The 20,704-nt window shown below is 39.3% G+C and overlaps 1 protein-coding gene across 1 annotated transcript in view; it reads left to right on the top strand.

Annotated features, from left to right (window-relative positions):
• Nucleotides 1-20,704, top strand: part of SYTL5 (synaptotagmin like 5) — a 261,920-nt gene that overhangs the window by 153,541 nt on the left and 87,675 nt on the right. Inside the window, exon 3 of the mRNA XM_070783448.1 lies at nucleotides 15,470-15,679. Coding sequence (XP_070639549.1) covers nucleotides 15,470-15,679 — 210 coding nt within the window. The remainder of the gene's footprint in view (nucleotides 1-15,469; nucleotides 15,680-20,704) is intronic.

Raw genomic sequence — 20,704 nt, 5'->3', positions numbered from 1 at the left:
TCTGTTTTTGTGCCAGTACCATACTGTCTTGATGACTGTAGCTTTGTAGTATAATCTGAAGTCAGGAAGGTTGATTCCTCCAGCTCCATTCTTTTTTCTTAATACTGCTTTGGCTATTCAGGGTCTTTTGTGTTTCCATATGAATTGTGAAATTTTTTGTTCTAGTTCTGTGAAAAATGCCATTGGTCATTTGATACAGGGATCGAATTGAATCTGTAGATTGCAATTTGGTAGTATAGTCATTTTCACAATATTAATTCTTCCTACCCAGGAACATGGAATATCTCTCCATTTGTTTATGTCATCTTTGATTTATTTCATCAGTGTCTTATAATTTTCTGTGTACAGTTCTTTTGTCTCCTTAGGTAAGTTTATTCCTAGATATTTAATTCTTTTTGCTGCAATGGTGAATGGAATTGATTCCCTAATTTCTCATTCTGAGTTTTCATTGTTAGTATATAGAAATGCAAGTGATTTCTGTGTATTGATTCTGTATCCTGCAACTTTGCTAAATTTACTGATTAGCTCTAGTAATTTTCTGATACTATCTTCATAGGGTTTTCTATGTACAGTATCATGCCATCTGCAAACAGTGAGAGCTTTACTTCTTCTTTTCTGATCTGGATTATTTTTATTTCTTTTTCTTATCTGATTACCGTAGTTAACACTTCCAGAACTATGCTGAATAATAGTGGTGAAAGTGGACACCCTTGTCTTGTTCCTGATCTCAGAGGGAATGCTTTCAGTTTTTCATCATTGAGAATAATGTTTGCTGTAGGCTTATCATATCTGGCCTTTACTATGTTGACGTAGGTTCCTTCTATGCCCATTTTTTGAAGAGTTTTAATCATAAATGGGTGCTAAATTTTGTCAAAGGCTTTTTCTGCATCTATTGAGATGATCATATGGTTTTTATCTTTCAATTTGTTAATATGGTGTATCACATTGTTTGATTTGCATATATTGAAAAATCCTTGCATCCATGGAATAAACCCAACTTGATCATGGTGTATGAGCTTTTTGATGTGTTGCTGAATTTGTGTTGCTATTTGATGTTTTTCTTGTTTCTTGAGGTAGGATTGTATTGCTATTAACTTCCCTCTTAAGACTGCTTTTGCTGCATCCCATAGGTTTTGTGTTGTCATGTTTTCATTGTCATTTGTTTCTAGAAATTTTTTGATTTCCCTTCTGATTTCTTCAGTAACCTGTTGGTTATGTAGAAACGTGTTGTTTAATCTCCATGTGTTTGTGTTTCTGACAGTTTTTTCTTGTAATTGATATCTAGTCTCATAGTGTTGTGGTCAGAGAAGATATTTGATACAATTTCAATTTTCTTAAATTTACTGAGGTTTGATTTGTGACCCAAGATGTGGTCTATCCTAGATAATGTTCCATGTGCACTTGAGAGGAAGGTGTATTCTTCTCCATTTGGATGGAATGTCCTGAAGATATCAATGAGATCCATCTCATCTAATGTATCATTTAAGATTTGTGTTTCCTTATTAATTTTCTGTTTTGATGATCTGTCCATTGATGTGAGTGGGGTGTTAAAGTCTCCTACTATTATTGTGTTACTGTCAGTTTCTCCTTTTATGTCTGTTAGTGTTTGTCTTATGTATTAAAGTGTACCTATGTTGGGTGCATAGATATTTACAATTGTTATATCTTCCTCTTGGATTGATCCCTTGATCATTATGTAGTGTCCTTCCTTATCTCTTGTTATATTCTTTATTTTAAGGTCTATTTTGTCTGATATGAGGATTGCTACTCCAGCTCTCTTTTGCTTCCCATTTGCAAGGAATATATTTTTCCATTCTCTCACTTTCAGTCTATATGAGTCTTTAGGTCTGAAGTGGGTTTCTTGTAGATAGCATATATATGGGCCTTGTTTTCATATCCATTCAGCCAGTCTGTGTCTTTTGGTTGCAGCATTTAATCCATTTACATTTAAAGTAATTATTGATATATATGTTCCTATTTCCATTTTCTCAATTGCTTGGGGTTGATTTTGTAGATCTTTTTTCTTCTGTTCTATTTCTTGACTATATAAGTTCCTTTAACATTTGTTCTAAAACTTTTGGTGTTACTGAATTCTCTTAACTTTTGCTTGTCCAAAAAGCTTTTTATTTCTCCGTCAATTTTGAATGAGATCCTTGCTGGGTACAGTAATCTTGGTTGTAGATTTTTCCGTTTCAGTACTTTAAATATATCCTGCCATTCCCTTCTGGCCTACAGAGTTTCTGCTGAGAGATCAGCTGTTAAGTGTATGAGTTTCCCTTGTTGTTACTTGTTGCTTCTCCCTTGCTGCTTATAATATTCTTTCTTTCTGTTAAGTCTTGGTTAGTTTGATTAGTATGTGTCTTGGTGTGTTTCTCCTTGGATTTATCCTGTGTGGGACTCTTTGTGCCTCTTGGACTTGATTGACTATTTCCTTTTCCATGTTGGGGAATTTTTCAAGTATAATCTCTTGAAAAATTTTCTCATACCCTTTTTCTCTTCTTCTTCTGGGACCCCTATAATTCAAATATTGGTGCATTTGATATTGTCCCAGAGGTCTCTGAGACTATCCTTAGTTTTATTCTGCTCTTCATAAGTTATTTCCATCATTTTATCTTCTAGCTCACTCATTCATTCTTCTGCTTCAGATATTCTGCTATTGATTCCTTCTAGAGTATTTTTAATTTCAGTAATTGTGTTGTTTGTCTCTTCATGTTTATTCTTTAGTTCATCTGTTTTTTTTGTTAATTGATTCTTGCATTTTCTCCATTTTGCTTTCAAGGTTTTGGATCATCTTTACTATCATTATTCTGAATTATTTTTCAGGTAGTTTGCCTATTTCCTCTTCATTTATTTGGACTTCTGTGTTTCTAGTTTGTTCCTTCATTTGTGTAGTATTTCTCTCCCTTTTCACTATTTTTTTTTAACTTACTGCGTTTTAGGTCTCCTTTTCCCAGGCTTCAAGGTTGAATTCTTTCTTCCTTTTCATTTCTGCCCTCCTAAGATACTCCACAATTGCACTCATCTCACATGCTAGTAAAGTAATGCTCAAAATTCTCCAAGCCAGGCTTCAGCAATATGTGAACCATGAATTTCCTGATGTTCAAGCTGGTTTTAGAAAAGGCAGAGGAACCAGAGATCAAATTGCCAACATCCACTGGATCATGGAAAAAGCAAGAGAGTTCCAAAAAAACATCTATTTCTGCTTTATTGACTATGCCAAAGCCTTTGACTGTGTGGATCACAATAAACTGTGGAAAATTCTGAAAGAGATGGGAATACCAGAACACCTGATGCAAATTCCCTGACCAGTGATTGAACCTGGGCCCTCAGCACTGAAAGCAGAGAATCCTAACCTCTGGATCAGCAGGGAATTGGTGAGACAGTTTCTAAACCTAGTAAATTGACACAGATGGCAAGATTTCTTTATCTAGACAAGGGTTCCTTCAATTCTGTTCCTTATTTATGTTCTCTCAAGTAGCTTTCTCTCTGAGTGAAACTTTCCCCTCATTCTTGGATGGTCTGGATTCTTTTTAATAGCCATTGACTTGCAAATTAATCAAAAGCTTAATAAAGTTTATAGTGGTATTTGATGAGGAACAGCTCTGTTGGAGAATGTTCACCAGGAGAGATTCTGTGATAAGAGGCAACTTGGGCGCATCATTCGGTGGGCAGATAGGAGAAACCCTTCATGTTTGAATCTTTACTTTGAATATGTTCAGTCTGGCTTTTTACAGCTGGGAAAGTGATACCAATTGCTAGTATTCCCAGTGTTCATTCTGAGCCACAGTATTTTAATAAATTGAGAAGCAATGAGGGGAGTCTTGGATGGGCAAAAGTACAGATTTGGGAATATAAAACTCTGGATCTGAATCATGAGTGCACTACTTAATAGCCCTGTGATGTTTCTTCTCTGAGATTCCACTTTTTTATCTGTAAAAATTGGAATCATAATGTCTTTTTCACGGGTCATTGTCAGCGATTATGGGCGTGACACTTAAAGTAGAGGGCCTGTCATTATAGTGGCTAAGTGTTGTGATGGTTAGGTTTTAATAATAGATGCCACACACATAGGCCTACAATCAAAATGAAAAAGTCAGGAGTGCAGGAGGCATGCAGCCATCGGCATCAGGCTGCTGTGACATTGTTCTGCACACATTTATTATTTCAAGTGCTTTTTTTTCCATTGTTTTTGGTTTCACAGTATTTTTTTGTCAGTCACCGTGGTTTTGTTCTCTTAAAGGAATATGAAACTCTAGCTCTAGACAATGATTTAGCTGGTAGGCTCTGAAGCAGAGGCTGAAGCAAAACCTAGTAGCAACATCTGTGCAAGTGGACAATAATAAAAAGAGCTAATATCTGCTGAGTTCTTCTTTTATTTGTTGAGAGATAGGTTTGTCTGTGGGTGACAGAGACATACTTTAATTACGACTTACAGAAGATGGAAGTACATTGCTCTCTAACAGGAAAGTCTGAATTGGTTGGCAGCTTTGTGATGTAATGGTGGCTCCATTATTGCATGGATCTAGGTGCCTTGTCTTTTGTAGTTCTACCATCTTGAAAGTTTGGCTCTTCTTCCAAGATGACTCACCCCTATATTCTCATCCTACCTTCTGGCAGGGAAGAAGGGTTCGTGGGACAGGGATACCCCTTTTCCATTAGGGCCATGACCTAGAGGTTACTTGTATCATTTCTGATCATATCACTGGCTAATATTTGGTCTCATGGCAAAATTAACTGCAAGACATGCTGGGAAATGTAGTCTTTGAGTGGCCATGAGCCTAGCTAGACATTCCACTAATAGAAAAATGGAGAACACATATTAGGAGATGCATACTGGAATGGTCTATTCCACAACTACTATGTGCCATGCTGTGCTTTACACTATAGTTATGCTCATGACAGCATCATCTTATTTAATGCTCACAACAACCCCATGAGCTTGTAATTACTATGAATTTTTTTTATAACAGAGGGAATATTTTGAGACAGAGAGAAGTTAAGTCTTTTTAAAACATCTTGAGACACAGAGAGGCTACGTAATTTTTTTAAAGTCTCAAGGGAAATAAGGGGCAAGGCCAGGATTTGAACCCAGGGAGTCTGACTTTGGAGCCTTATGCTATGAACCACTGTATAGTTCTGGCTTGCTCAGTATTTTTCTCCAGCCTTGATGTGCTCTGCTAGATGAAACTGTGGATTGTTGAAAGGCATCAAGGAATCAAAGAAGCTTTGTGAAGCTTCTATTGCTTCCTCTTCCAGGCAGTTAACTGCTTCCCTTCTAGAACTTCTAGCTTATTTGATGCAAAATTGTGTTCAGCACAATTGGGTCTAAACAGGGTAGCAAAAGAAAAGCAACACCACACACACATGTGACAGGAATTTTAATGAAAGCAGTTCCTGATTTGAAAGCAATGTGTCTATGCCACGATAAAGCAAGCACTCTTTGTACTGCATTGAACAGTTTTGATTATGGGATAGAATAAATTGACTTCAGTATATCACCAGAATATAGAAATGAAAATATTGTCATTTAACAACAGTTGAGACTGTTGGTCTCTGTAATATTTAGGATTTCAACTACATATAAGTCATCAATTCGCATGTTAATACATATTTATCTGTGTAGCAACAAGCAAACCTAAAGAATGAACTGATGTTTTTAAAATACAAAGGCACCCTGAATTTATCTTTTTGTTGTTGTTCTATTTTGTTTTACTTTTTATTATAGAAAACTTCAAACATTCACAAGAATATAGTAAAATGAACCTAAAATAGCCATCACCCAGCACAACATTTATTGATTTAAGAACATCCTTATACCTTCAATGTCTTTCCCCACTGGATCCTTCCACTGGATTTTTTTTATAGAGCATCATATACATCATATTATTTCATCCACCAATTTTTCAGAACATATCTCTTTTTAAACATAACTACAATTCCATGATCACATCTAAAAAGTTTAATATGAGTTCTTTAAATTCATCAAAAATCCAGTCAATGTTCAAATTTCCTTCAGTCATTTATATTTGCAAAATATTTATTCATTCTTTAACTGATTAGTTGATTGATTGTATTAAAGTTTGCTTCTTTTATTTATTTATTTATGTTTTGGAGGCTAATTACAATATTGTATTGGTTTTGCCATACATCAACATGAATCCACCACGGGTGTACATGTGTTCCCCATCCTGAACCCCCCTCACACCTCCCACCCCATCCCATCCCTCTGGGTCATCCCAATGCACCAGCCCGGAGCATCCTGTATCATGCATCGAACCTGGACTGGCGATCCGTTTCACATATCATAATATACATGTTTCAATGCCATTCTCCCAAACCATCCCACCCTCGCCCTCTCCCACAGAGTCCAAAAGACTGTTCTATACATCTGTGTCTCTTTTGCTGTCTCGCATACAGGGTTATCATTACCATCCTTCTACATTCCATATATATGCGTTAGTATACTGTATTGGTGTATTTCTTTCTGGCTTACTTCACTCTGTATAATAGGCTCCAGTTTCATCCACCTCATTAGAACTGATTCAAATGTATTCTTTTAAATGAACTGATGTTTTTAAAATACAAAGGCACCCTGAGTTTATCTTAGGTGAAAAATTGGCCTTAGCTGGAATTAAATGTCTTCAACAGCTTTTTTTCCTTAAGTGTAGCTGATATATGATGTGTTACTTTCAAGTATACAGTGTGTACCTGCTCACCTTCTGTGGTGGCTACAATCACTGATGACTGTGACAACGTTTGTTTACTGATATGGCAGGCAGTATTCCATTTATTTATAGCAAAGTGATTCAAGTATACATGTATAATGTATATCTACTCTTTTTCAGATTCTTTTCCACTATAGGTTATTATAAGATAATCTGAATATAGTTTCCTATGCTATTCAGTTGGCCCTTGTTTATTTTCTATATATAATAGTGACTGTCTGTTAATCTGAAGTTCTAAGTTATCACCCCCTACCCCTACTTTCTCCTTTGGTAGCCATGAGATTGTTTTCTATGTTGATCAGTCTATTTCTGTTTTGTAAATAAATTCATTTGTATCATTTTTTATGATTCCACATGTAAGGGATATATAGTATTTGTCTGACTTCACTTGGTATGATAATCAGTAGGGATAAGACCCATCCATGTTGCTGCAAATGACATTAATCTTTTTTTTTATGTCTGGGAAATATCTTTTTCATAACTTTTTTTCTTTGTATATTCATTACTTTTCAACAGTTGATTTGGGGCCATATTTATGTCTACTACACTTTTTTTTATACCTATCCAGTACTCTTTGTTTTTGTTTCCAACTAAGAACATAGAGGAAATGGTGAGATTTTTAATATTTTAAAGAATCAAAATAGTTTTTCTTTCTGATCAAAAGTGTACAAATAAGGTTAAGGAAGATGGAAAAGTTCTAGAAATCCTTACTGTAGTTTTCCCAGGCTTGCATTACTTTTTCAAAGTGTGTCTGATATCAGTTTTAGCCAATTTTGATTTTATTCTCAGGAAATCTAACATTGTACATTTTTCTCTTTGCATTTTCTTTCTTTAAAAATAATGGCTTCACCCACAGTCATCAAGACAGTGTGGTACTGGCACAAAGACAGGAATATAGATCAATGGAACAAAATAGAAAGCCCAGAGATAAATCCACGCACATATGGACACCTTATATTTGACAAAGGAGGCAAGAATATATAATGAATTAAAGACAATCTCTTTAACAAGTGGTGCTGGGAAAACTGGTCAATCACTTGTAAAAGAATGAAACTAGAGCACTTTCTAACACCATACACAAAAATAAACTCAAAATGGATTAAAGATCTAAACGTAAGACCAGAAACTGTAAAACTCCTAGAGGAGAACATAGGCATAACAGTCTCCGACATACATCATAGCAGGATCCTCTATGACCCACCTCCCAGAATATTGGAAATAAAAGCAAAAATAAACAAATGGGATCTAATTAAACTTAAAAGCTTCTGCACAACAAAGGAAACTATAAGCAAGGTGAAAAGGCAGCCTTCAGAATGGGAGAAAAGAATAGCAAATGAAGCAACTGACAAACAACTAATCTCAAAAATATACAAGCAACTCCTACAGCTCAATTCCAGAAAAATAAATGACCCAATCAAAAAATGGGCCAAAGAACTAAATAGACATTTCTCCAAAGAAGACATACAGATGGCTAACAAACACATGAAAAGATGCTCATCGTCACTCATTATCAGAGAAATGCAAATCAAAACCACTATGAGGTACCATTTCACGCCAGTCAGAATGGCTGCGATCCAAAAGTCTACAAGCAATAAATGCTGGAGAGGGTGTGGAGAAAAGGGAACCCTCTTACACTGTTGGTGGGAATGCGAACTAGTACAGCCACTATGGAGAACGGTGTGGAGATTCCTTAAAAAACTGGAAATAGAACTGCCATATGACCCAGCAATCCCACTGCTGGGCATACACACTGAGGAAACCAGAATTGAAAGAGACATGTGTACCCCAATGTTCATCGCAGCACTGTTTATAATAGCCAGGACACGGAAGCAACCTAGATGCCCATCAGCAGATGAATGGATAAGAAAGCAGTGGTACATATACACAATGGAATATTACTCAGCCATTGAAAAGAATACATTTGAATCAGTTCTAATGAGGTGGATGAAACTGGAGCCGATTATACAGAGTGAAGTAAGCCAGAAAGAAAAACACCAATACAGTATACTAATGCATATATATGGAATTTAGAAAGATAGTAACAATAAACCATGTATACGAGACAGCAAAAGAGACACTGATGTATAGAACAGACTTTTGGACTCTGTGGGTGAGGGAGAGTGTGGGATGATTTGGGAGAATGGCATTGAAATATGTATAATATCATATATGAAATGAGCCACCAGTCTGAGTTCGATGCACAATACTGGATGCTTGGGGCTGGTGCAATGGGACGACCCAGAGGGATGGTATGGGGAGGGGGGAGAGAGGAGGGTTCGGGATGGGGAACGCATGTATGCCTGTGGTGGATTCATTTCGATATATGGCAAAACCAATACAATATTGTAAAATTAAAAAATAAAATAAAAAATAAATAAAATTACAACTAAAAAAAAAAAATAATGGCTTCACATTGTAAAGTCCTCTATAATTCCCCAAACATATTACCATACTTAACTGCCTCTGGCTCTCACAACCACCCTTGAGGAAGATAGGAAAGGAATCAGTATCTTCATTTTGAAGTCAAAATACTGAGACCTGGAGAGATTAAGTGGAATGCCCAGTAATACCTAGTATGCCTGAGATTTCCTCCCTCCCACCCCGTTGCCTTCCTTTCTCCCTTCTTCTTGTCTTCTTTCTCTGTCACTCACCAGCTTTTGCTTATGCTCTCTTTTTTTCATTCAATTAAATGATCACTATTATGTTCCTGACACTGCTTAGATGCTATAAAATGAAAAACTGAACAAAACAGATGCAGTCTTGCCCTCATGGAAATTTCAGAGGAGTTCGCAGGACAAACATGAAACCAGTAAAAAAAAAAAAAAAAAAAAAAAGGTACAACTAAGAAATATGCTAAGTTCTGTGAAGAGAAAGAACACAGTTCTCTGAATGAGAATAAGACAGGAATCTGCAGTAGATTCGGTAATCAGAGAAAGCCACTCTGGGTAAGCAGCAGTAAAGCTACAATAAAAGAATATATGAAAGCTAGCCAGATGAAGAAACTAGGCTTATTTTTAAAAAATTATTTATTTATTTACTTTTGTCTGTGCTGGGTCTTCCTTACATTTGTGTGGGCTTTCTCTAGTTGCAGCTCTCGGGCTCAGTAGTTGCTGTTGAAGGGGCCTGGAGTGTACAAGCTTCAGTGATTGTGCACAGAGGCTTGGTTGCTACATGGCATGTGGAATCTTCATGGACCAGGGTTCAAACCCATCTCTCCCGCATTGGCAGGCAGATTCCTTACCCCCTGCACCACCAGGGAAGTTCTTAGGCTGTATGTTTATCATTCAGGGTAGGCTAAGTGATGCTTTAAAACAGTTCCAAATTCTTACTGGTTTAAAACAATGAAGGTTTATTTCTCTCTGATGTTCCATGTCCATAACTGAGTGGCTAGGGTCTCTACTTCATGGCATCTTCAGACCAGGACTCACACTTACAAGGCAGACACTATTTGGGACATTGCCATCCTTCATGGGAAGAAGAGGGTTTGTGGTAACTTGGTGATTTGCTCTTAAAGTTTTTACCTGGAGTCACATATCACAGTTCATGTACCAGCGGGAGTCACTTGACCACATCCAATGTCGAGAGGGCAGTATCTACAGTTCCAACTTGTTCCACCTACCCAGCCTCTCTTTCAGCTAATGGTGATGCTGTGACACTGTCTGGTCAAGTGAACCTATCTTCATTGGAGGACTTCTGCATCAACTTTTGCTTTTTTGTTTAGATACAGGTCACAATAAACTGTGGAAAATTCTGAAAGAGATGGGAATACCAGACCAGCTGATCTGCCTCTTGAGAAATTTGTATGCAGGTCAGGAAGCAACAGTTAGAACTGGACATGGAACAACAGACTGGTTCCAAATAGGAAAAGGAGTTCGTCAAGGCTGTATATTGTCACCCTGCTTATTTAACTTATATGCAGAGTACATCATGAGAAATGCTGGACTGGAAGAAACACAAGCTGGAGTCAAGATTGCCGGGAGAAATATCAATAACCTCAGATATGCAGATGACACCACTCTTATGGCAGAAAGTGAAGAGGAAGTAAAAAGCCTCTTGATGAAAGTGAAAGTAGAGAGTGAAAAAGTTGGCTTAAAGCTCAACATTCAGAAAATGAAGATCATGGCATCCGGTCCCACCACTTCATGGGAAATAGATGGGGAAACAGTGGAAACAGTGTCAGACTTTATTTTTCTGGGCTCCAAAATCACTGCAGATGGTGACTGCAGCCATGAAATTAAAAGACGCTTACTCCTTGGAAGGAAAGTTATGACCAACCTAGATAGCATATTCAAAAGCAGAGACATTACTTTGCCAACAAAGGTTCATCTAGTCAAGGCTATGGTTTTTCCTGTGGTCATGTATGGATGTGAGAGTTGGACTGTGAAGAAGGCTGAGCGCCGAAGAATTGATGCCTTTGAATTGTGGTGTTGGAGAAGACTCTCGAGGGTCCCTTGGACTGCAAGGAGATCCAACCAGTCCATTCTGAAGATCAGCCCTGGGATTTCTTTGGAAAGAATGATGCTAAAGCTGAAATTCCAGTACTTTAGCCACCTCATGCGAAGAGTTGACTCATTGGAAAAGACTCTGATGCTGGGAGGGATTGGGGGCAAGAGGAGAAGGGGACGACAGAGGATGAGATGGCTGAATGGCATCACTGACGCGATGGACATGAGTGTGAGTGAACTCTGGGAGTTGGCGATGGACAGGGAGGCCTGGCGTGCTGCGATTCATGGGGTCGCAAAGAGTCAGACATGACTGAGCGACTGATCTGATCTGATAACTGTAAGATACAGGTATAACTGACACTCCATCCCTATTCTTTCTGCCTTAAACTCTGCTGATGCACTACTGAAGCTGCCTAACCATTTTGCATAAGAATGATGAGCCATACTTTGAAGATAGGGGGTCATCAGAATGAAATGATTCTTTAATGACCTGACTTTTCAGTTGAACTAATACAAGCAAGTGGCTAATTCTGGATTTCTTGTATGTGGGGAATAAAGTGAAAGTGTTAATCGCTCAGTCGTGTCCTACTCTTTGTGACCCTATGGACTGTAGCCTGCCAGGCTCCTCTGTCCATGGAATTCTCTAGGCAAGAATACTGGAATAGGTAGCCATTCCTTTCTCCAGAGGATCTTCCTGACCCAGTGATCAAACCCAGGCCTTCTGCATTGCAGGCAGATTCTTTACCGTTCTGAGCCACAACGGAAACCCTTGTGGGAGAAAAATTACACCAAATATTTAAGCCTGTTATTTGGAACCAGAAACATTTCTAACTTGTGTGGATAAGAAAGATGAACAGATTCTGTGCTTACAGCCCAGAAACCCATCTTCCTCAGATACCTTCCTGAGACTGGGCCAGGAGTGCAGGAACCAAATGAGATCGACCTTGCTTTGTGAGTGGTGGCCAGTGAAGCAGAGGAAAGAGAAATTGTCCGTCCTCTTCCTCTCTTCTAGCTCCCTGCACTTCCCTTTCTACTTCATACAGTGTTACCAGTTGCACAGTTTCTTTTCCTGACTACAACAACTGTCCCTTTACCCTCTACTCTCTCATTACCCTGCTCCTCTTCTTGAGAAATGCTTGTGTCCAGTTAAGGTGAAATTATCCTAGGTATGATTGAATTGGGTTTCCCTGGTGGCTTAGCGGTAAAGAATTCACCTGCCAGTGCAGTGAGACATGGGTTTGATCCCTGGGTTGGGAAGATCGCCTGGAGAAAGAAATGGCAACCCACTAATGATTGAATTAGGTCAGTTTCTCAAAGATTTGAAAAATCTGTAAGCCGCTTGTGAGTGAAAAAGGTTGCCTGCCGTATCAACAAACAAAGGGATCTTGCAACCATCAAGTCACTGCAGCCACCCTGAGGGGACTCAGGATGGGAAAGAACAGGATACTGGCCCTAAATAACTGAGTTTCAAGTCAAAGGAATGATTTCCATGAGCCCAGACTCTTGCCCCTTCCCATACACAGAAAAGGGCTAAATTCATTATCTTGAGCTTCTGGTTGGTTTTCCTTACTTGTCAGTAATTTTTGATGTTCCTACTCCTTGTTGCAAAACTCCTGTGTATCCTGGCTCCTCTCTTCTCAGCAGTCCCTCAGAGCTATAGCTGAGCAGCGGCCTCCCAGGCTTCAGTCCTCAGCAAGTCTGCCGAATAAAACAGTTCTCAATTTTTAGGTTATCCATTTTTTTTCATTCGACATGCTTAATATTTTGTGCTGCCTGTGGAATTCTTCCCAGGTTTCCCCACAGTCTCAGAGGTTCCTCTCAGAATATGTGGGACAGTTAATGCTGGTTGTCTTAGGAATTCCCAACTGATGTGTTTGGACCTTGAAATTCTTGGTTCTCTGTGTCCTTCCTGTGGTGGCCCACGTCTTTTCAGACTTTGGAACTGGGAGCTAAGTGAATGCTGATTGCTAAATGAAGGCCTGTGAATAGAACACAAAGAAAAATGCAATCTAAATATTTGACTTTATGGCCATAACTTCTCCAAATGGTCTCAAGCTCTAGTTTAAGGAGCAACCAAGTAGTTAAACTTCAGGCACGTGATCATAAAATTTATTTATTTATTTTTTTGTCTCTGGAATATCCTGGAATACCCCATGTTCTCAATTTCTTATTCTTTGGCCCACTATCCTACTGGGATAGGACTGCAGTCTACGATTATTCTTTGTTTCACTCATTTTGATCATTTTTTTCTTTATGATTGTTGCATGAAGTGTTACAGATTATGACTAGGCAGTGTTTTATTTCTCCTGTGCCCTGAGGTGTTTAAAGGTTTGTGTGTGTGTGTGTGTACGCGCGCATGCACGCATGTGTGCACTCAGTCATATCTGACTCTTTGAAACCCCTTGGACTGCCAGGCTTCTCTCTCCATGGGATTTTCCAAGCAAGAATACTGGAGTGGGTTGCCATTTCCTGTTCTAGCATATCTTCCCGACCCAGGGTTCAAATCTGTGTCTTCTTGAGTTTCCTGCATTGTCAGACAGGTTCTTTACCACTGCACCACCTAGAAAGGTCTGTTGTTATTTTCCAAATAATACAATTGGAGTTTTCAAATGAGAATTCATCTCATTTTAAAAGTTGTAGCTTTTACAGGTTTTTTAAAGTAAATTGTGTGGAGCTTTTCTTACACCCAATTTCAGGAGCCGGTTGTTCATGAAAAAAAAGACATAAGGATGCTTTGTAAGTTCTAAATCAGGGAGTAGAAAACATGTGTTGTGTGTTCTTGTCATTTGTGCTCAATTGGACAAGAAAGGGAGAACTTTGCTTTCTTTTCAATTATGGATTACTACAGGATATTGAATATTATATAGTAGGACCTTATTGTTTATTTTATATATAATAGTTTCTGTCTGTTCACACCACACTCCTAATTTGTCCCTCCCCCATACCCTTTTCCTTTTGGTAACCATCTGTTTGTTTTCTATTAGTTTGTTTCTGTTTCGTAAATAAATTCATTTGCATCATATTTTAGATTCCACCTTTAAGTGGTATTTGTCTTTTTCTTTCTGACTTATTTAACTCAGTATAATCTCTAGGTCCATCCATGTTGCTACAAATGGCATTATCCTTTTTAATGACTGAGTAGTATTCCTTTTGAATAGCTATTTTCTAAAGCGTATGTAAATAGATCATGTCATATAGTAAAAGGAGGGGCATAGAAATAGCATTTATTTAGTACTTGTGTGGCAGGAAACAAGCTGGTATCTTCCCATATATTTTCTTACTTAGTCTTAAAAATGGTCACTTTGGAATATTATTACTCCTGTTTTTGAAATGAAGAGACCGAAGTTGAGTCGGTAAATCATTGTTTACGTTTGAATAGGTAATTCATGATGGACCCAGGATTCAAACAAATGTATATCTAACAGCAAAGCCCATGGGTTAGTGGCAATTGTTTGATATTCAATGATGGGCAATGTCTTTGTAGCAAAGTTCACATTGGCTCATTTAAGGCAGCAATCCCAAACCTTTTTGGTATCAGGGACTAGTTTCGTGGAAGACAGTTTTTACATGGACCTGGTGTGGGGTGCTTTGGGGATGATTCCAGCATATTACATTTATTGTGCACTTAAAGTGAAAGTGTTAGTCGCTCAGTCGTTTCCGACTCTGTGTGACCCCATGGACAGTCTGCCGGTCTCCTCTGTCCATGGAATTCTCCAGGTAAGAATACTGGAGTGGGTTGCTGTACCCTTCTCCAGGGGATCTTCCAACCCAGGGATGGAACCCAGGTCTCCTGCATTGCAGGCAGATTCTTTACCATCTGAGCCACCAGGAAAGCCCATTGTGCAGTTAATTCAATTATTATTATATCAGCTCTACCTCAGATAATCGAGCATTAGATCCTGGAGGTTGGGGACCCCTGACTTAAAGAAAGCACCCATGATGCCAAGTTTGATTTCACACTCTAGCCTCATATCTAGGCAAGGAGACAACATAGCATTGTGCTCCCTTGTTATGGTATCAAAGACACCCTGGAGAAGTTAGCATAGAATGTAAATAAATACTAATAGCAAATAGAAGTGCCTGGATAAGATTTCAAAATCCAAGAGTAAGACACAAACATACTTTTCCACTAATGAGATCAAAGGATTATTGATTCTGGAGGAAGAAATGATGGATTTTTGAAAGTCACTTGAATGTAACTCCTTGATCCTTTCAAATAGTCTCCCCAGTGAACACACCCCTTAGATATAGATAGCTCTGCTCCTCTTTTGTAAGTGATTTTTTTCCGTCTCCTTCCAGGAAGCTGAAGAATGAACTCTTGGAAGCAAAACGCAGAAGTGGGAAGACTCAACAGGAGACCACCAGGGTCTGTGCCCACTGTCAGAGAAACCTGGGCTTGATATTCGATCGGGGAGACCCGTGCCAGGCCTGCTCCCTCAGAGTGTGCAGCCAGTGCCGGGTCTCAGGCCTTGATGGCAGCTGGCGGTGCACCATCTGTGCAAGAGTCGCGTGAGTTTCTTGCCTTTGTGTGCAAAGTCAGTTTTGATGACTGAAGAGCTGGGGAAGGGGAAAGCAAGGAGGAAGAATACATAAAAGGTAGCGATAGAGAATAGAATTGAAAGTATAGCCCCACTAGAAGTTCAGTAGTGCTTTGGCAGGGTGTGATGTGTATTTGTGTGTGTCTGAGACAGAAACATTATACAGTTGGAAGCCTCACAGAATGTGGTCTCTTCCCGCATCTGAACACCACCCTCAGGCTTTCTTAGAGCCACACTTGGCTCTACCCAGCTTCTTAGGGTGTGTGTGCTCAGTCCTGTCTGACTTTTTATGGCCCCATGGAATTTTCCAGGCAAGAATACTGGAGTGGGTTGCTGTGCCCTCTTCCAGGGGATCTTCCAAACCCAGGGATTGAACCTGCATCTTCTGCATTGGCAGGCGGGTTCTTTACCACTAGTGCAGCCTGAGAAGTCCAAAACTGGGTTTCAGTTCAGTTCAGTCGCTCAGTCATGTCCTACGTTTTGCGACCCCATGAATCACGGCATGCCAGGCTTCCCTGTCCATCACCAACTCCCGGAGTGTACTCAAACTAATGTCCATCGAGTCAATGATGCAATCCAGCCATCTCATCCTCTGTCGTCCCCTTTTCCTCTTGCCCCCAATCCCTCCCAGCATCAGGGTCTTTTCCAATGAGTTAACTCTTTGCATGAGGTGGCCAAAGTATTGGAGTTTCAGCTTCAGCATCAGTCCTTCCAATGAACACCCAGGACTGATCTCCTTTAGGATGGACTGGTTGGATCTCCTTGCAGTCCAAGGGACTCTCAAGAGTCTTCTCCAACACCACAGTTCAAAAGCGTCAATTCTTTGGTGCTCAGTTTTCTTCACAGTCCAACTCTCACATCCATACATGACCACTGGAAAAACCATAGCCTTGACTAGATGGACCTTTGTTGGCAAAGTAATGTCTTTGCTTTTTAATATGCTATGTAGGTTGGTCATACCTTTCCTTCCAAGGAGTAAGTGTCTTTTAATTTCATGGCTGCAATCACCATCTTCAGTGATTTTGGAGCCCCCCAAAATAAAGTCAGCCACTGTTTCCACTGTTTCCCCATCTATTTGCCATGAAGTGATGGGACCAGATGCCATGGTCTTAGTTTTCTGAATGCTGAGCTTTAAGCCAACTTTTTCACTCTTCTCTTTCACTTTCATCAAGAGGCTCTTTATTTCCTCTTCACTTTCTGCCATAAGAGTGGCGTCATCTGCATATCTAAGGTTATTGATATTTCTCCCAGCAATCTTGATTCCAGCTTGTGCTTCCTCCAGCCCAGCGTTTCTCATGATGTACTCCACATATAAGTTAAATAAGCAGGGTGACAATATACAGCCTTGACGAACTTCTTTTCCTATTTGGAACCAGTCTGTTGTTCCATGTCCAGTTCTAACTGTTGCTTCCTGACCTGCATACAGGTTTCTCAAGAGGCAGGGCAGGTGGTCTGGTATTCCCATCTCTTGAAGAATTTTCCACAGTTTATTGTGATCCACACAGTCAAAGGCTTTGGCATAGTCAATAAAGCAGAAATAGATGTTTTTCTGGAACTTTCTTGCTTTTTTGATGATCCAGAGGATGTTGGCAATTTGATTTCTGGTTCCTCTGCCTTTTCTAAAACCAGCTTGAACATCTGGAAGTTCACAGTTCATGTATTGCTGAAGCCTGGCTTGGAGAATTTTGAACATTACTTTACTAGCGTGTGAGATGAGTGCAATTGTGCGGTAGTATTTCTGCTTTATCGACTATGCCAAAGCCTTTGACTGTGTGGATCACAATAAACTGTGGAAAATTCTGAAAGAGATGGGAATACCAGACCACCTGATCTGCCTCTTGAGAAATTTGTATGCAGGTCAGGAAGCAACAGTTAGAACTGGACATGAAACAACAGACTGGTTCCAAATAGGAAAAGGAGTTTGTCAAGGCTGTATATTGTCATCCTGTTTATTTAACTTATATGCAGAGTACATTATGAGAAATGCTGGACTGGAAGAAACACAAGCTGGAGTCAAGATTGCCGGGAGAAATATCAATAACCTCAGATATGCAGATGACACCACCCTTATGGCAGAAAGTGAAGAGGAAGTAAAAAGCCTCTTGATGAAAGTGCAAGTGGAGAGTGAAAAAGTTGGCTTAAAGCTCAACATTCAGAAAACAAAGATCATGGCATCCGGTCCCATCACTTCATGGCAAATAGATGGGGAAACAGTGTCAGACTTTATTTTGGGGGGCTCCAAAATCACTGCAGATGGTGACTGCAGCCATGAAATTAAAAGACACTTACTCCTTGGAAGGAAAGTTATGACCAACCTAGATAGCATATTCAAAAGCAGAGACATTACTTTGCCAACAAAGGTCCATCGAGTCAAGGCTATGGTTTTTCCTGTGGTCATGTATGGATGTGAGAGTTGGACTGTGAAGAAGGCTGAGCGCCAAAGAATTGACGCTTTTGAACTGTGGTGTTGGAGAAGACTCTTGAGAGTCCCTTGGACTGCAAGGAGATCCAACCAGTCCATTCTGAAAGAGATCAGCCCTGGGATTTCTTTGGAAGGAATGATGTTAAAGCTGAAACTCCAGTACTTTGGCCACCTCATGCAAAGAGTTGACTCATTGGAAGACTCTGATGCTGGGAGGGATTGGGGGCAAGAGGAGAAGGGGACGACAGAGGATGAGATGGCTGGATGGCATCACTGACTCGATGGACTTGAGTCTGAGTGAACTCCGGGAGTTGGTGATGGACAGGGAGGCCTGGCGTGCTGCAATTCATGGGGTCACAAAGAGTCAGACACGACTGAGCGACTGATCTGATCTGATCTGATCTTGAGTATTCTTTGACATTGCCTTTTATTGGAATTGGAATGAAAACTTACCTTTTCCAGTTCTGTGGCCACTGCTGAGTTTTCCAAATTTGCTGGTAACTGGGTTTAGTAATCTGCAAATCAAGGTGCAAAAATAATTCAGTATATCTTCCTGTCTTTCCCATGAAATCAAATTGTTTACTTGGGATATTTCTCCATATATGTGTACAGAAAAAGTATCAGTAATGCACTTTGCTTTCTATTTAAAAGGAGCATGATATATCTGTGACTCAAGTGCATAATGTAAAACTCACTATTTTAGACCCTGAACTCTTCTCAGAAAGTTTTTCTCAGTGTGAAATAATGGGTCTTTCCAACTCTGCTCCCCTTTACTTCACATTTCAGAGTTGGATATAAAGGCTCTTCCAGTATTGTCAAATTGGAGAAGGAAATGGCAACCCACTGCAGTATTCTTGCCTGGAGAATCCCATGGACAGAGGACCCTGGCGGGCTATAGTCCATGGGATCGCAAAGAGTCAAACACGACTGAGCGACTATTACGGTATAGTCAAATAATGACTTACAGAGGAAATAATGGACAGAATTTCCTCAGTTATAGTTTTGCCTCTATATAATTTTGCAGGAGCATTTATCCCTCTCCACTCTTAGTGACCACTGCTGCAGACAACAAATCAGAAGAGGAAAACTTGGAAAGAGACTAGCACCCCCCCCCTTTTTTTTTAATGAAAACATAATGCACATGGCTTTTGTTTTTAACTAGAGTTAACTTACACAAAAGGACATAAATGGCAAGTGTACAACAGGGTTTCTCGATTTCAGCATCACTGAAATTCTTGGCAATATGGTTCTTTGTGGGGGAGGGAGGGGCTGTCCTAGGTACTATAAGATGTTTAGCAGTGTTCATGGCTTCTGCCCAGGAGACACTGGTAGCACTCCTCCCTTTTTCAGTGGTGACAATGACAGATTCCTGCCAACATTGCCACATGTCCCGTAAAGAGCAAATGTCTTTGAGAAGCACTGATGTACAGCTTTGCAAATTATCACAGTTTCTATGTAACTACCATTCAGGCAACGAAATAGAAATGCTACTGATGCCCCAGAAGCTTTTCTTCTTCCTCCTCCCAATCACTAGTCCCTTCTTATTCTCCAATGATAAATATTATCCTGCTAACACCATAGGTTAACTTTGACTTTTTTATACTTTAAATTGATTTTATGGTTTAAATCGATTTTAATTGTTTAAATTGTTTATTTTATACTTAAAATATAAAAAAAATAAATTTTTTTTACTTTAAATTGACTCATACAGGATGTATGTATTTGTTCATAACTACTTTTGGTCAACATTATGTTTGTGAGACATCCATTTTTGTTGCATTTGGCAGATGTCTACTCATTTTCACTTGTATGCTCATTTCACTCATTTTCACTATAGTGTTTTGTTAACACTGTATTTATAACTATATAAGAATTCATATACCATTCTATCATTGATGTATATTTGGGATGTTTCTAGCTTTCACCTCTTATCAATATTCTTGCACATGTCTCTTGGTACATATGTGTATGTATTTCCATTGAATATGTACATAGTAAAATTTCTGGGTCATATAATTTATGCATGTGTTTCATTTCAGTTGTTGTTTAGTAGCTAAGTTATGTCTGACTCTTTGTGACCCTGTGGACTGTAGCCCTCCAGGCTTCTCTGTCCATGGGATTTCCCAGGCAAGAATACTGGAGTGGGTTACCAGGGCCTCATCCAGGGGATTTTCCCAGATCAGGGATCAAACCCATGTCTCCTACCTTAGCAGGTGGATTCTTTACCATTGTGCCACCTGGGAAGCCCCACGATGCCAATTTGTTTTCCAAAGTGGTTGTGCCAACTTATCCTTTCACTAGCAATACATGAGTGTTGTTACTTTATATTTTTACAACAGTGTTTTTTTGTTTTTCTATTTTTATAATTTTGTTGGGTGCGTAGCAGATTAATTGCATTTTTCTTTATTACCAATGAGAATGAGGATATCTTCATATGTTGACTGACCATTTGAACGTCCTTTTCTGTGAAGTGCTGGTTCAGGTCTCTTGCCTTTTTTCTGTTAGGTTATCAGCCTTTTACTGACTAGTGTGAAGGGGTTCTTTATATATTCTGTGTACAAACCATGTTGGTTC

Source organism: Bos indicus, chromosome X (assembly GCF_029378745.1).
Source record: "Bos indicus isolate NIAB-ARS_2022 breed Sahiwal x Tharparkar chromosome X, NIAB-ARS_B.indTharparkar_mat_pri_1.0, whole genome shotgun sequence".
In the NCBI taxonomy this organism is placed as follows: Eukaryota; Metazoa; Chordata; class Mammalia; order Artiodactyla; family Bovidae; genus Bos; species Bos indicus.
Note: the sequence above shows the minus strand (reverse complement) of the source record. Positions and strands in the feature narration are given on the sequence as shown.